The sequence below is a fragment of the Aythya ferina genome (assembly GCF_964211825.1).
Source record: "Aythya ferina genome assembly, chromosome: 22".
NCBI classification, from domain to species: domain Eukaryota; kingdom Metazoa; phylum Chordata; class Aves; order Anseriformes; family Anatidae; genus Aythya; species Aythya ferina.
This window is the reverse complement of record NC_140320.1, coordinates 4,494,289-4,511,403: the sequence shown is the minus strand read 5'-3', so window position 1 is coordinate 4,511,403 and position 17,115 is coordinate 4,494,289. Positions and strand designations below refer to the sequence as shown.

The 17,115-nt window shown below is 52.6% G+C and overlaps 1 protein-coding gene across 2 annotated transcripts in view; it reads right to left on the bottom strand.

Moving 5' to 3' along the window:
• POU2F3 (POU class 2 homeobox 3) overlaps positions 1-16,849 on the bottom strand; it is a gene marked incomplete at its 5' end in the record, with an annotated part of 39,445 nt that extends 22,596 nt beyond the window's left edge. Inside the window, 4 exons of one of the 2 annotated variants that reach the window (XM_084495689.1) lie at positions 1,500-1,534; positions 11,945-12,013; positions 12,733-12,786; positions 16,642-16,849. In XM_084495689.1, coding sequence (XP_084351815.1) covers positions 1,500-1,534; positions 11,945-12,013; positions 12,733-12,786; positions 16,642-16,849 — 366 coding nt within the window. Of the gene's footprint in view, positions 1-1,499; positions 1,535-11,944; positions 12,014-12,262; positions 12,309-12,732; positions 12,787-16,641 lie in introns of those variants that run through there. The other variant, XM_084495690.1, reaches the window with a different exon arrangement.
• Between the last annotated feature and the right edge of the window lie 266 nt (positions 16,850-17,115).

Below are 17,115 nucleotides of genomic sequence, written 5' to 3'. Positions count from 1 at the left end.
TAGCGTCTCCTCGATTAACCTCAGCCCAGGATCCAGTTCTAACATCTTTGTGGTGTTGCCATAGGAAAAGTTTGCAACATGTAACGATCTTGTACTTTCAGAGCTTATTTCTATCTTGAGGGAATTTTCTTTTATCACTCGTTATAAGCAGATTGGATTCTTCTCTTGGCTTGTAGAAAGCCTGTGCTTTGGGCTCTGCAATCCACAGAGCTGGAGACACAAGACTTTTTGTTTTCAGCTGGGTTTTCCAAAAACCTGGAAGATGGCTGAACGTGTTAAGACACCTTTGATAGGAAGTTACAACCCACCCAGAGCCGGAGCAGCCAAACCAAACAAACAAACAGCAGCTTGCTGACATCTGTCGGACCAGAGCCACCGAAACAAGCTCGGAGGACAGAGAAGTCACGGGAGAGGCATCAGCTGCCCACCTGCTGCTAGCAGGAAGCCTTTGCAAAGGATTGCAACCCTTGAACTCGGGAAAGGCAAAGCTGGAAGCAGGCAGGCTGCTGGATTGCTAGGAGTGCCAACATCTGCTTCAAACGCTAGTAATTGTCCGCGGAGCTGCAGCCCTGCTGGCTTTCCTCGCTCCAGCTCCCCAGGGCGCTGCAGCAGGTGGGTGCCTTTGCTCTCCAGACCTCCTCTTTTTGTTTGCGAGCTCTGAGCCCAGCCCCACTGACGGCCACAGCAGTCCTTGGCTCTGGACTCGGCACGTTTTCTCACGTCTCTGCACAAATTTGGGATCTGGGGAGGGCTGTCACCTGCCTCCCCTTGCAGTTCTGCTTTGAGGTTCAGGGATTTCAGAGAGCCAGGTGTGGAAGTCTCAGGCACTCCATGAGACAGGGGTTGTTTTCAGCTGCATGAAGCCAGAAGATAACATCTAACAGCAAAGACAGCAGCTCACCAGAGCCTCACGTGCTGCAGCCAGGGCTGCTGCTATCAGACACACTTGCATTTATCTGCTGTCCCTTTCCCCACCGTCTTGCAAAGAGGAATCTGCCGTTGTAGGCAGGCCTGGTCTTGACCCAGGCACTCCAAGACCTCAAACCACCTCATCTGCAGTCCTTGCTGATACTCCTGTGAGTCAGCCCATGCTCCTAGACTTGCATACCGCAGTGCTTTCAGCACCAGTGTCGCACACGGTGCAAATGCATGGAGCTTTGGGGCGGGATTTGCACGTTCGCCAGTGTAACCGAGGTCTCTTTTGTTTCTAAATGGCATCAGAAAAAAATAAAAAGCCAGCAAAAGCCTCAAGCAAAGGGTGACTTTAAGAAACTCTATAATTAACTGAACTTCTATGAAATGGCAAGGCCTGGAAACCAGAAGTTTTATCTGCCACGCTGTCCCACAAGGGGAATCAGGAAGGACTTTTGTGGCCTGTTTAATAGCAGCTTGTGACCTAAGAGTTTGTATCTCCTAGCAGTAGCTGCCTGGGACTCAGCAAGATGAGCAGTTAACAAACTGTAATTCAAGAAAGCCGGAGAATCCGGGGAGCATCTTACCTGCCTGTTAAAGTCCAGCCCATTCTGCTCACTTCCTACAACGAAACAAACAGAAAAAAAGGTCTCAGTATTAATGGCAGAGAGCATCCATCTAAACCTCCCACAACTCACGACCACGTAACCAAAGACGCACTGCTTGCCCAGCACACTTCAGTATCAGAGCAAGGAGAGGAGCGGGGAGGTGGAGTCGATGTGAAAGCAGCCAGGGAAACACGAGGGCAGCTTTTGCAGCATTTGGTGGTACCAGCCTTTGCTGGAGTTTTTCTGCTTGGGAGACACCCGGCCAGGCAGCACCAGCGGGGGAGAGCTCACCGACAAAGGGAGCTTCCAGCGGGGGTGAACTGGAGGATATTGCAAATCTCCAGGGAAATCCGGGAGCCAGGAGCGTGCATAAAGCAAGAGCTAACTGTGGGAGAGGCTAGCAAACAGGTGGCCGAGGCTGTTAACCAGGGATCTTTAGGAACCTGTGTGGTACCAAGTAATTACGGGATATCTAAAGGAACAGAGGGTGCCGTGGGGTTGTGCGCAAGAGGCGTCTCCTTGATTCCAAAAGAGATTGGCAGGCACAGGGGGAAAATCAGACAGGTTTCAGCCTGAAGGTACCGCACAGGCCCTCACTCATTCCCCTTTGATGATAAACATCCCCCCCCCCCCCCATCACACCTGCCAAATTCATCAAGAACATCACAGAGGAAAGGCTGTGCGCTCCACAGATATGAATGCTTTAAGGGATTCCACGAAGCCTCTTTAGTTGCAAAGGCAACCCCAAGAAACCCCTTCCCTTTCCCTTTGCAACCCATCCCCTAAGTCATTCTCTTCCAGCCCAATTGAGTTTGTGATAAATACTCTGAAATTGTTCACATCCCACCACCACAAGCCCCTGGGGGCCTTTTGCTCCTGTTTTTTTATTTTATTTTATTTTTTTCCAGTATAACGTTCCCCATGAAACGTAGCCCATGCCCTGTGATCTGATCAAGCTTCAACACATTTTCGGGACTTCATGGCTCTTGCAAGAAGTTGGAAAGCAGTTCGGGGAGGCTGTGCAGGCAGGAGTGCAAACCCAGGAGTGCAAACCCAGCTCTCCTGTTGATTTGCTTGCTTTCAACCAAGCAAGCCTCTACCCCGAGCTAGCAGGCAGTCCTTCAGCTCGTGCCGTGCTCGTACTATTCCCAGGTGAATCACCAGGGCTCTGAGATCCTCAGGGGGAGTGTTCTCGGTACAATTACTCACGGATGGCAGAATGCTTTTAGAGCCGACTCGAAGCATTTCATGGCACCCTGTTCTCTGCTATCTAGAAACTGCTCTGCAGATTTTATCTGCAGCACGTTAACAGCAGCAGCGTTGGAAACTGAGCTGCCTTTGTTGCTCTCGTTAGGCTGAGCTGCAGGTCTTCGTTATCAGGCACAACCAGAGCACGCTGTTGCCCCCCGCTCCAAAATCTCTATCCTCTCACCACCTGCAACTCAACCCCAATCCAGGTCTGCTCCTTTTTCCGCCAGCCCGTCTGCATTTCTGCTGTGCTGCAACCTGCCCTCCCCTCCTGGCTTCCTCCCGACCTGCTTTTCAAAGCTTTCTTTCTCTTCCCAATCTCAGGTCTTTCTCTTCTTCCCCGCAGTTCCCTGCTCTTGCTGCCACCCCTGACCCACCAGGGACTCGTGAGCCCCCCGGCCGTGGCCACTTGCCCCCTGACCACCTCTCCCCGGCTGCTCCCGCCCCAGGAATTTGTTCATTCATTGCGCTCCAGCTCCAAGCCCCGAGAGCCAACGACTGCTCAACTAAGCGATGGGAATGCTGATAGCGCTAATAGATGATCGCAATCAGCATCCACACACCTGAGTGGGGCTGCGTGATGATCTTCAAGGCCTGCAGTTTCTACCTTTGCAACCCACGGGGGGTTGATGCAATCTGAGGGCAGTAGCTGAAGGGGAGAAAGGCAAGAAGGAGAGAAGAAGGAAACGCAGTTCCCAGTTGCTAAAATAGAACAGGAAGGAAAAAGTAATCTTCTGCTTTCTTGGATGTGAGGCTTTCGCTCACGTTCAAGTGCAGCATGTTGATGAGGCAAGATTCAAAGACCTGGAGGGAAATCCCTGGGTCCCAGTGCTGAGGGCTCTGAGTCACCACCGTACATCCCTCCTGAAACCCGGGATGCGCAGCTGGAGCACAGCTTCGTGCTGCATCCCTACCACCACGAGCCAAACTCTCCAAACGAGGCTGCCAAAACACACAGCAGGTTCAAAGCACCCAAGCTCAAGCTCTCCAGCACATCCCCTCCTCCTCTTCCAAGCTTCCCACTTTTCTCTTTTCCCTCCCTGCACCAGCAAGCTCAGCCCTCAGACTTCTTTTTCCCTTCCTCTCCTCCTTCCAGCCTCAGCACCCTACACATCCCGCCCCAGATGAGGGCAGGTGCTCGGGAATACCTCATTTTCCGTGACAGTGGAACATGCTGGAAATATGCATGGAGATCAACAGGAACCCATTTGTAGCTTGGGTGTCTTAAGTCTGAGATAAGTGCCCCAGGCTGTCTTGGTAGACAACGAGGAGAAATAGGCACCTCCAGAGGCCATTCATCTGACCTATCTTAGACGCCTATCTAAGTCGAGATGAATGGCCCTCTGGAGATGACAATTTCTTTTTATTGACTACAAAGGGACCCAGGGGCAACTAGTTCAGGCTTAGATGTCCAATAGTGTGATATTTAAAACTGGGCGAGGTGATTTCTGCTCCCAGTGGTTATGTAAATGGGGGCTGGATACACAAATCTCTGCAGCTTTTCAGCAGGATCAGTGAGTGTTTGCGCGCAGATTTATTTGCAAACAAATCTCATCTTTTTCTCTTTCAGCAAAAGCTTGTGTGGCGAGTGAAATTAAAATGACTTCATCTGCAAGCCAAGGTTTGGGTGTGATAGGGATAACAACTCTCTTGTTCCAGCTAAATCGCTGACTTTCCTACAAATATTTTAAAAAACAGGCTGCTTTCCTCCCCGTTTCTATCAACATCAGGACCCACGCTGAAGGAGTCATTCCTCTCCTTAAAGGAACGGGCTGTTCAAACAGCACGGATCTGCACTTAAGATTTAATCTCTCCTAGCTCCAGGAGATAAAAAGAAAGAAAAGTGTAAGTGGCGGCAGATTCTCAACTGCTGCAAACTGCCAGAACGCCGCTCGTTTTGGTGGAGCTCTGCACCAGCCAACAACGTGCTCCAGCTACGCCAGCCAGGCACCATGGCCCTCCTTTCCTTCAGCTGCAGCAAATTTGGGAAGCTCTGGGATTTAAAGGGAGCAGGGCTGTTTTGAGCTCCTCGCTCTACCTTTCCCAGGAGCTTCCCCATCCATTGCCCTCTCTGTGGGTGTCCTGGACGGAGGGGGAGAGGCAGCGATAAGCTCCGCCGGCTCCCCGCAGCACGGCAGCCGAGGGCCGCGCTGCTCTCCTTGGTTCACCTGGCAGCTGTTTTGCATAGCACTGGCATCAGATCTGGTGCGAGTTTGCCTGGGGAGGTTTCTCTGGGGATGGGAGCAGCAGCTCAGTTCCGGACGGCTTTTCCCCCCACCCCTGCTGTTCCCCCCCTGTCTGGAAGGCTTCGCGTGCTGTGAAAACCGAGCCCCCGCGCCCCGTCGCAGCCGCCCCGATTCCCACTGGAAGCTGCCCAGCCAGTCTGGCTCTTGAGGATAAAAGCCCCAACCATGGCAGAAAGGAAAAAAAAAAAATCAAGATCGCAGCTCGGCTTCGCCTCGGCGAGGCCAACACATGCAGGAACATGCAGATGTCACCCGCGGGCTGTGACAGCCGCCCGTGGCTTTTCGCCCGGCGACAAAGCAGGGCTGCAAGCAGAAGGCTTCATTCCCCTTCCCACCCAGCCACACGCTTGATGTGCCCCGCAGTTTGATCTCGCAGAAGGGACAGGGAATGAGGAGGCGATTTCAATCTGCAGCAGGTGTTGGGGAATTCCCACAGGGAATCAGTTTTCTGCCCGTGCATTTGGGAGGGAAATTCAGAACAGCTGAACGGCGATGGGGGAACAGTGCCAGGCAGACACCGGGCAGGGGATTCAGGCTCAGATGTCTAACTTTTAGGTGTCTAATTCCCAGCCAATTGCTCTAGGCTGCCTTTACAGCCACGGAGAGGAAGCCGGCGCTTCCAGAGGGCAACTCACCTCGCCCCCAAGACAGAGGGCAGAGAGATGAATCACCTTCTGCTGATGCCTATTTTCATCGCTGACTCCACAAGGCGCCCGGGGTGAGGAGGTCAGGCTTCAGCCTCAGAGTGCTGAATATCTCAAATTAAGATTAATCTCACCTATCCTGAAGTATTCTGGCACCCCAGCTGATAAAACACAACGCCGTTAGAGATTGACAAAGCAGGCCAGATGCAGAGCACCTTTCAGTACACGTTTTCTAGAGGCTAAGGAATTAAATCATTCACATTGACTGGTGCAAGAATCCAGTCCCACACCAAAAACACAGCATAAAGTTAAAACAACATCCAAGAGCAGTTAAAGAGAAGAGCAGTGACACTCATTATAGCTATGAACAACACTCGAACCACACACCGTAAATGAAGCAAAACATTCACCTGCACTGAGATGGATGGGGTTCTATTAAGCCAAAAATATTCAGCTCCTCAGTAATTTAACTCGCTTTGGATACTCGAGCAAACACCATCAGCAACCTCTCTGCCATTCCCAGCAGCCAGACCAGCCACTTCTGCAGAACTAGCAGCACAAGCCCTGGCTGGGACAAGCTCTCTTAAATCACCTTGTCATCACTCGAGTGGCTGGCCCTGATTCCCCCACCTGTGCCCAGTGGTAATGGGGAGCAGAAAGCGCAGCTGAGCAGACACCACTTGGTTCCCTGCACCCTTACCTGCCCTGCCGGGATTCTCCCTGTTCCCAAGGTTTGCTCCAGAAGTTTTACTTAAAAGGAGCAAGGGAAAGTCTGAGCGGGATGGGAAGTTCTCAAGGCAGCCAAATCGGGCTGCAGCTTTCCTGCTGTTTGCACTAACAACACAAACAGACCAAACCGGGGCATCGGGGCATCTCCATGGGAAAGTCAGGGCTGGTTAGCAGGAAAAGTGAATGCGTGCTGGCTGACTCAGTGAGAGGGCTGCACGGCTGCAGGGGAAGCTTTCGCTGAAGGCTCGAGTGTTTCATTTGGGTGGAAACCCCCTGGGACATAAAATTGCCTTTCCTTTGTGAGCCTCACGCAACTCCCACCTCCTGGTGCCACCGCAGCTCCGGGCGCGATGTACCCTTCGTGTGGGGCAGGGCGCGGGGGGAACGCAGGACAGCGAGTGTGGGAGACTCGGGCAGCTTCCAGAAGGAAACCCGAGGGCAGCAGTTGTTCCCACGGAAAACATTTCACCTGCAGGTGTTGGGAGAGGGCAAGTCTCTTCTCTTAGACCAGAGGCAAGAGGCAGATCAGACCAGCTCTTCCTTTGCCCCTCTAATTCAAGTCAAACCAGCCTTTTGTTCCCCTTTCCCCTCCCCATCCTTTTTTATCCTCTTCCATAATGGGATGTTTAAGAAAAAAAAATAAAATAACCCAACCTCAAACCCTAATCACCTTCATTTGAATTTCAAATATCCCCCTCCTGGCCTCCCCCACGCCCCAACTGACTCGGAGCTGGGAATATGGAAATTTCTCCTGCTTGCCTTAAATGTGGCTGTGCTATGAAAATCATCAGCCTTATGCAAATCCCGAGCAGGCCCAATTGCCATAGCAACCAGCTGTTTCCAGCCCGGCTGCTGCTGCTGCTGCTTTTATTTATTTGGGACTTGTCCTGGGGCTGTTCGTGGCTGCAGGGGAAGGAGAGGAGAGAAATCCTGGAGGCTCGGAGGGAAGGTTCACCGGGGAGAGCTGGCCTTGGCGAGCAGAGGCACGGCCAAGGATGGGGCTCGGTGTGGGGCTGGGGAAGGCCAAGTTTCCTCAAAAGTCTTTGCCCATTTCCAGCCCTGTCTGCGGAGGTAACGGCAGAAGGAAGGGGAAGGCTCAGCCTGGGCATCCCTGGGCTCGCCTGCTGGGGGGTGTCTGCGAGCAGAGCAAAGCCTGAGCACCCCCCGACCCATTTCACACTGCTGGCGTGGTTTGGGCACGTTTCCTTCTACCTGAGCTGGAAGCAGATGCCGAGGTGAAAGCCTCCGTATCCTATTTGAGCATAAGCCGTGAAGTTTAAAAGAAAGCCTTCCCAGCAAGCCCAGAGCCCTACCACAGCAATACGACAAACACCGGTGACCCCAGCCCCTGGGAGAGCTGCGCCTGCAGCAGGGAGCTTACACCCGGCCAAACGGGGGGGGACGAGCTGGGGACCCCCACTTCGGGGCTGAAAATCCCATTTGCACAGGGAACAGGTGGCAGAGAGACTGAAACGAGGGCTCTGGTCTTCTACCGTGTGGGTTTGATGCAGAAAGCATGGACAGACATCAGGAGATGGGGTACCTGGAGGGGCCTGGGGCCTGGTGGCAGCGTTTGGAGGTGGGCTTTTACCTCTTGCTGCCACCCTTCCACTGCCACAAGCTGGCTGGAGTTGAGCTGGGGGAGAGGAACGACACCCAAAGGAGCATCCCCCCTGCAAGAGCAGATGCATCATAGCTCCTTACCACTTGGCCTGCCTTGGGGTTCAAAGGAAAGGCTCCTCCTGACCTTCAGAAGGAAGGATATCTGCTCTGCAGCTTCCTAACCCACCAAGAAACGCTTCCCAGGCTGCGAGGCCAAGACAACCACGGTGCCGTTGCCCCTTTTCCACCTCCACGTGCCCTCCCCACACAACCCCACTCCTCGACTCGTCTGTGCACACTGCCACGCCACCATCCCAGGCAGTGACACCAGCTGCTTTAGGGCCGTGGGACCACTGTAGGGCCATCCCATGCTGCCTGCAGCCCCGCAGCCCCGCTCCCTTCCCCGTGCACCGGGATGCCCATCGCGCACCCTGCCCTGGGCTCCTGGCAGCCTGTCCAGCTCCCCGTGTTGCAGGGTGGGGAGGGAAGATGTTCGGAGCGCCCGCAGCTATTCAGTTACCGATGGTTGTGTTTGAAGAGCTTCCCTATCGCCCTTTTGTTAAGGCTTTGGCTTCCCCCCCATAGCCTCAACAGATGAAATCAAAGGGAAGTAGCTTTGCTTGGTGTAACCTGTTTTGATCAAGCAGATAAACGGGGAACAAGTGTCTGACACAAACAAACAGACAGACAGAGGCAAGTCCCACCTCAGCATTTTGTTGCATCAGATACAGAGGGCTTAGATAAACCACAAGAAGGGGGAGATCTCTGCCTCTCGGCTGGAAGACCAGGGGCGACACTCGGCAGTGCCAAGCCCCCACAGTTCCCATAAAAAAAACTCAACCCAGAACTTGCTGGCATGGCTTTCATCAGTTTAAAAAGATGAAAAGAGCTCGCAGCCAAGCGCAAAACTCGCGCTTGTCATTACCCCCCATGGAGTCCGCGGGGCTGCCGGCGAGCCCAGCCACAGCCTGAGCTGGCAGCATGCAGGAAAGGGCAGAGAGGATGGCATGGCACAGCATGGCACGGCTCCACGGGCATAACCTGAGCATCTCACACACGTGCCGCGATAGAAAAGGCAAGGGTGAAGCAAGGGAGGGCTTAGGATTTGCAGGAGTGGGTAGGGGATATCCTATTTTATTTATTTTTTTTAATTATTATTGAGGTCGTGGCTTTTTCTACCATGGCAGAACCTCGCTGCGACCAGCAGACAGGGGGATAAAAGGAATACAAAGAAATGTAGAATTTTGGAGGAGATCTTACTAAAAGCTTTGAAGTGTTTTTTTGTTTTGTTTTGTTTTTTTATGAAATTGGTGTGGATAAGGAAAAATAAAAAAAGAAAGGAAAGAGAAAGAAAGAAAGAAAGAAAAGAAAGAAAGAAAGCAAGCAAGCTTTCCTAGCCTCCTATGAAAAAGGAAAAATTTTGAATTTTTTTCTCAAAAAAAGTCCCACAATTATTTTAAACACTTCCAAAGTAAAATAATGCCCCAAATTACCCTTTTTTTCCCCCTCTTAGCCTAGAACTGGCGGAGATATGAAAGGATGAGATTATGCTTCTGCTACTGCCACTTCCCATCAGATCTTTAGGCATCAGTTTTAGATCAAGGGCTTGGTTTACAAAAGCATTTTGGCACCCAACTCCTTTTTTTTTTTTTTTTCTTTAATATTATTATTATTTTAAATTCTTTTTGGAGCCAGTCTACATCTTTTGGTGATGAAAGGCCTTTGTAGATCTGCACCTAGAAAGATTTCCAGCCCTTATAAGCTGTAATATTGGTAGTTTGGTAACTGCCCTCTCCTTCCAGGGGGGAACAAATTTCCTGGGGAGCAGTGCATTGGTGCAATTCACTGGGAAATGGGTCTTCAGTTAATCAGAAATTGGAAAATAGGTTTTCCCACATGAAACTGGTAAACAAAACACTCTTGCAGTAAATATCCCTCTAACAACGTGTATCGGGGAAAATAAAAACGTTCAGGGAAGTTCAGCACAAAGCCCTCTGTTGTTTGTAAACGGGATGCTCGGGAAGAGGGGAAAAACCCAACAAAGGGGCGGAAAAGCTTTGGGGCAGCATCGAGGCAGCCCTCGGTGGGCTTGGCTGGTTTTGAGCCCTGGTGGGGCTGGATGAGGCCCTGAAAGACACCGGTGGCAGCAGGGCATGGGGCTGCTCTGGCCCCAAATCTCCTGTAGGGTCCCATCACCTGCAGCCTCTCATCCCACAGCCCCAACGTGTGTTCTTGTAAGGTCTCCACCAGTCCCGGTGGAGGAAAGCCTTGGAGGAGAGCCTGATTGAGACAAGTTGCTTGCATCAGTCCGCAGGGAAGTGTCACTCTTTTGTAAATGAGGGAGATTTACTTGTTCTGATTTCCCTGCCTGATTTGAAGGCTCCCGGAGCAGTGCTGAACATTTTTGTTATTTTAAAACAAATTGCCTCCACTTCTCCGCATTCTCCTCTCAATTACCACTAGAAAGAGGTGCTACAGCTCACACTAATGGCTGTCTGGGAAGCTTACACCAAAAACCGCATTGCACCCGGCCAGCAGCCCCTGCTGGGGCACAGGGTGCTTGGGGAGCCACTGCCTCCCCCTTGGAAATGCCCCCAAAATGTGAGCGGGGAGCTTTGGAAGGGCTCGGGACACGCTTGCTGCCGGGCGGCGTTGGATGATTTATCTCAGAAAACCAGCTCGGGGGCAGCTGAAAGCCATGAGCAGAGGCTGACCTGACCAAAGTCAAGTGGAGTTCACGGACGTGAATAGAACCAGATTTTATCTCTGCCTTAGATTATGTCAAATAACCCAACTTAAGGGCTCGGAGGATTTCTAGACCTCAATGTACGGTGTAAATAAAGGGGCAGTTTTAGTCCCATTAAAACATGCCTAGGCTTCTCTGCCTTTACCAAGATATCTCTCTCTCTCATTTTTTTTTTCCTAAATCCTCTTAATCGATAAAAGGAGAAGCAAAATCATCCCATGTGAAGTTTTAAGCTATTGTTACACATGCCCCCACCCCAAGCTTAGAGCTCTTCATGACTCAGAGAACAATTCTGCATTGCCTCTATGAGTTTTGGTTTTGAAGAGTGTTTATTTCCAAGTCTATAGATGAGTCTCACTGTTTCTAATAACCTTCCTTATATTACAACTATAACCAGTGGGTGCTTAATGCCTTTCTTATTGCTATTTATTTGCCTAGAAAGGAGGCTGACCATAAGCCACATCCTCAAGATCCTGCACTCAACCCACTGTGGGCAGTGGCAGTCAGAAGTGATGCTGGAAAACATGACATGGATTTTTTTTGGGGGGTATCTCACACCCTGTGGCGGTGCAGGAATTGGTAGGCAAACTGGCAGAAATCAGCAGTAGTGCCAGTGCTATTATCTTCATGGGATCACCCAATTCTTCAGCTTTCCATCTGCAAGGAGAGCTGAGGCTTCTAGCCACAGAGCAGGGAGAGGCTGAGCATCAGGTGGGAGTAGTGGGGATGAGAAACCCAATCACGCCTCAAGAAGAAGACCAATACATTTTGGCTGGAGCTACCAAGCTGGATTTGACTATACCAGAAGTCCCTCCCATTCTTCTACATATACGTGGCCAAAACAGGCTTCGTCCCTGGGAGTTTTGTCTGGGGAAACGTTCCTGACACGAACCCTGCGCACAACGGAGAGCTGTTTGTGCTGAGCTGAGCGGACCGGGACCGTTTCGGTGCCATTATTCATTTGGTGAGAGAAGGGAGCGTGTTTCCATGCTCAAACCTCAGGGCTCTCCCAGAAGGATCTTGCATGCTGATCGAGATACCGATGCAATCCTAGCCCAGAGCGCATTCTTGATCAACTCCCTGACTGGCTGGAAGGACGCAAGGCAGCAGCAACAGGAGCAAAGCACCGGCAGAAAGTTCCAGCACCTGAGCCCTCCCGATCCCTTTCCCTCCCTCGGTGCCCCCCCCCGTGTCCCAGACCCTCCTTACCTGGCTCCACCTGGTCGGGCTCGTGCCGAGTGTCTGTGGAATCCGCCGCATCGCCGCTCATCTTGATCTCTGGAAAAGATGGCACAACTGATTTTAATAACAGGTCACAGTCCCAGGCAACAGGCACATGTGGCTTCCACTAAACAGCACAAATGAATGTGTAATTATAATAAACCATCAGACTTTCAAATTTCTGATTCCTCAACATACAGGCACTAGAATATTCATCAGCTCTGAGGATGCACTTTCCCTCCTGTTGCTCTTTGCATCCCCCCTCGCTCCTTTCCCCCCTCCTCAATTCGCTGCTGTGCCTCTCACCTCCTGCGCTGCAAGGGGCTCGGGAAGCACCGGGAGCCCTCCCTGCCCCGCTGGCCTCTCCCCTGAGCTTTATGCAGGCTTCCCAGAGCAGCCAGTGACACTGCCACACCTGCAGGGGATCCCTCCCAGCTTTCTCCCCTCTCCCACATCCCTTCCTTTTTTTTTTTTTTTTTTTATTTGGGGATGGTGCAGCCGGGCCAGAGCTTGGTGCTGTGCAGGGCGCAATCGGCCAGGGCCAGCTTTGGAGATGCAGAAGCAGAGCAGGATGCTCAGGGAGGGAAGCAAGCTCTCTTCTCTTCTCTCACCTCCTCTCAAACTCAGCTTGCTCTCCCCAGAACACCTCTTGGCAAAGTGCTGCCCCGCACACACGTGCTCACAGCCCTCTCAGACCACAAAGCAATGTCCCCAAGGAGAACACTGCCACCACGCTTCCCTCCATCCTTTCCAAGGCCAATAAATTTGTCATTTACCCTTGAAGTGATGGCTGCCACCACACCCGGGGCCACGTTCTCCTTCGGGGACAGCTGAAAGAAAAGGGTGGGAATAGTCAACTTTGCACTGGACTGCTCCTGCCTCCTTAAAAGAGGCAAAGTACACACTGGGTGAGAGAAGGAAGAATATCTATTCAAATTCAGTCGGACACCCCCTCACCCTCTTCTCCCCTTTGCATGGGAATTTTAACTCTTTCCAGGCTGGCTGGTTGGGGGGGGGAGAAAAAGATAAGAATACATTTTTATAAAGAGCCGACCGAGTGATTTGCATGTGCTTCCTGCAGCCAATCCCGGCCACAGGAGGCATCCGATTTGCATCGGGGAATAACAACAGCGTGGAAGCGGGGCGAGTGTTTGCTGTGGTTTTGCTGGGGTAGAAAAGGCAGGTGGAAGCCTTCTTAAAGGCATCATGCAAACCTTTTCCTCTCTCCTATGTGTGCCTTGCGTTATTTCCAAGTGGCCAAAAGGGTGAAGAGAGACCCATAAGTTTTTATTCCACTTTCCCTCTATTACTCACAATGAAGCGGGCAGAGCTTTCATTTGTTTATTTCCCCCCTATTGAAACTTCCCATGTGCAAATGGCAAACTCTCTGCTTTTTGGCCCAAACGGAATAACTTTATTTAGGCTAAAGCTTGGAACCTTTTCCCTCAGTAAATGACTAAAAGAAGCAAAAAAAGGTAAGATTTTACGCCACAGGAGTGCAGCAACATCCACGCACTTCAGAAAGTTCCTTCCCTGAAATTGTCTAAGCAGCGAGGGAGGAAAAGGAGAGAGAAAAGCGTTGCTTTTCAAACAATCCCTCTGCAATTAAGACGTGAACATTTAGTGGGGCTTCTAAGCATTGCTACTGCGGGAAGAGTAATTATCTTCAGTTATAAACATCTTCTTGTCTTGTAACACTGCCAAGGGACCCTAACTTAGGCAGTCTACAAAGCACAAAGTTTTGCTTGCTGCCAAGAAGAAGCTTTAAGAAAAGCCAAGTTTTCAGAAAATAGGGAAAACCTTTACCCGTATAGAAGTTTGGCAAGAATGGCTGCACGTTTGAAAAAAAAAAAAAAAAAAAAAAAAAAAAAAAACAGAAATAACAACAAAAAAACCCTACTGCAAGCTTCCTTGTGGGCACACAATTTACAAACGTGCCTTAGTAGAAGAAAATTATCTCATCCCCAGGTCCACGGGGGCAGAGGGAGGGATGAGCAGCAGTTGTGCCTTGCCCCTCTGCATGGACCCAAGCACCCTCCTGGTGCTTTGCAGGAGCCTCAGTGACCCAAGGGAGCCAATTCCCACAGCCCATGCACTTTGTACTGTGCATGGGCAGTAAAATAAGCTGGCTGGTGCTCGGAGCCCTGTCTCTTTTCACGCCAGGTGAGGCCCTAGGCTGCCAGCAGCCACCCTCAGCCCCCAGCAGCAATAACCCTGCAGCTGCCAGTGCTTACACACCAGCTGTAGGCCATCAGAGAAATCCCCTCCTCCTGCAGTCAGGAGATAACGAGGTACCCGTGATGCTCTCACGCAGAGCAGAAGAGTTTTAGTGTCACAAAGAGTCAATTTCCACTCATAAACCTGCAAAAGTTATTATAGTTTAAATACGTTGTGGGGGAAAAAATAAGCCAACAACAAAACAGGAAGAAAAAGGAAGAAAATTTGATCCTTTTGATTAAATCCTGCTTGATAGGAGTCGTTTGGGGCTGCCCACCTTTCAAACACCTATGATAACCTTGCTGCAGCAGCCATCCTCCAAGGGCTCCTTGAGAACAGGGAGCAGATGCAGAGGGGTGACCCACACAAGTGCAGCCAGGATGATGGAAACTCCTCCTCTTTGTCCTCTGCGTTAAACCAGGGAGAGCGAGACACAGCTCAGCTGGATTTGAACCCCCACGTATGGCAAAATTTCTAAAGACTAAACGGGCTGCGAGGCTTTGAGGCTAAAAAAATATGTAGGCTCCTACCACACCGCTTTGCAATACACCCAGGCTAGTAAAAATATACAGGCAGGCTAGTAAAAAAAAAAAAAAAAAAAAAAAAAAACTCTGGGAAAAATAATGCAACTTGGGACTGCCTAACACTTAACCACAGACCTATTAGGAGCCGCCACTGTGGCCTGGGCCATATTAAAAATGTGCTGCTCTACCTCAGTTAGCAAACATCCCTGGAGAAGAGGCAGTCTGGTCTGTTTACCCAGACCAAAGAAACTCTACCAGTGCAGACAGTTCTCTGGGGATATATCTGCATCTATATTTTGGCTGAAACAAATGGTGTCAGCAAATAAAGCTTTCCCAAGCCCTTATTCCTAGTAGTTGTCCTGACATGGGCACCAGAATAAACCAGCCTGGTGGCTTTAGGAGGAAAAAACGAAAGCCAGTGGTGGTAGCGGGGAGAAGTTGGGTTGGCTGGGGCCAGCACCTGGAGCCTGGTGAATTTTGCTGCATTTTCTGTGCCCGAGCCCCCGCGGAGGCTGCAGGAAGCTGAAAACACCCAAACGCCTGGGGAGGAGGAGGAGGAAAGGAGGAGAGGAGGAGGTTCTGCTGGGGGGAGCCTCTGCGTGGGAAGGGGGCGAGCAGAGCCCCCAGTCCCTTTGTGCAGTGGGGATGAAAAAGGGCTCGGCACCCCCAGCTTGAGCACGCCGGCACCTTTGCAGCAGTGGGAATAAGCTCCCTGGGCTCTGGCACGTGAAAGCAGCTGGGCCCAGGTTCATCTCCCTCCCTGCAAAACCACGGCGTGAAGCTTGGGCCCCTCAGAAGGCAGCGGGGTGGGATGCTGTGGGGGCAGGTGGGCTCAGCGCGCACCCAGCGTGCGCAGGTCCCGGCCAAATCCACCCTGGGAGCGGTGCCGCCGGCTCTGACAGAGGGCACAGTATCGATTTGGGGAATCTTCTCATGAAGAAAGAGTCGCCCACAAGCAAAGCAGATGGGCGGAGGGGAGCCTGCGGGGGATGCGGCCCCGAGAGGCACCGCTCACGCACGCACGCCCATTGCAGGTGCTCGGACGAGTCGGGCTCGCATGCCGTGCCGGCACCGCCAGCCTCCTGCCGCCCTGCTCGGCCTGCACGTGGCCCCCTGCCCACAGCACCCCCCATGCCACAGAAGGGGCTGTCGGGATCCATCCCGTGCTGTAGCCCTGCTCAGCTCTCGTGCCAGCACTGCCCTCAGCCCCACGTGCTCGGGATGTTCCCTCTCCTCCAGCACGGGGGCTCAAGAAGAGGGCAGGAGCTGAAGTGGCTCTGTAGGATGAGCCCCAGCTCCATGCAGCGCTGAGGCGTTTGGCAGCCGTGGCTCTGCTTCCCCTGCTGCTTGCAGAGACGTGAGGCTGTGCCTCCGTGTCAAAGCCCTGCAAGGCGCGGATACTCCTCCTGAGTGTCCCCATTCATTCATTCCTCGCTCACCTCGCCCTCCCACAGCTCTTCCCTGGCTCATTTTTCCCTCTTTGTCATTAACCTTCCTCCTTCCAGCCCCGTCCCATCCCTCGCTCACACTCACCCACCCCCTGCCACCCGTTCTGCATCCCTCAGGGATTTTACCCCCCTCTCACTCTTCCTGGCTTTATCCCAGTGACTCAGGACACCGGTCAGGCACTACCTGCCCATTTCCCAGCTGCCCAAGAGATATTTGTGCTCTGCCCCACAACCCACGTTGGGGCTGGCAGCCTGAGCAGCACTCCCAGGCTGTGGGCACGGCTCGGCAGCCCCCTAAATAGGGCCAGGGCAGCATCCATCCCCCAGCTGGCTCTTAACCAGGCACTGGCTGCCGTCACCGACTCCAGCAGAAGAGAAGAGGAGGGAAAGGAGGGAGGAAAGGTCACGGGAACCGGAGCAACCCCATTTCCTGCCCGAGCCCACGTTTCATCTGCGTGGTGAGCCCCAGCCCGATCCTTCCTCCAGCGCCCTTTACCTGCGTGCACAGACTCCAGGTTCACCATCCTGCTGGTGGAGGGAAATCCACGGTGCGCCCAGCCTCCTGCCGTCAGCCCCAGGTTGCCAGGGGCTGCCAGTTTGCCCTCCCTCCTCTGCCACCCGCTGCCTCTCAAACCGGCCGTGGGTCCGCTCCCCAAGGGACCTAGAGCTCCATTGCCTGTTGCCATGCAGGGCCAGGTGAGCATGCGGCGCCGCGCCACGCCTCGCCCCACCTCCGGCTCCCTCGGGTGCCCTGACACCCAGCAGCCTGGCGCCCGGCCCATGCAAAAGCACCCATTTGCATATTAGTAACTCGGGAATGGATGAGTCCCTGCAGCGCTACCAGGGTGTGGGGTGGGGTGGGAAGGAGGGAGGAAGGAGGCGCTTCGCCCGCCCGCACCGCCTCGGATGCGCCCCGCAGCACCTGCCCGCCGGGCTGGCGGAGAGGGGCTTCGTGGGGGCTTCGTGGGGG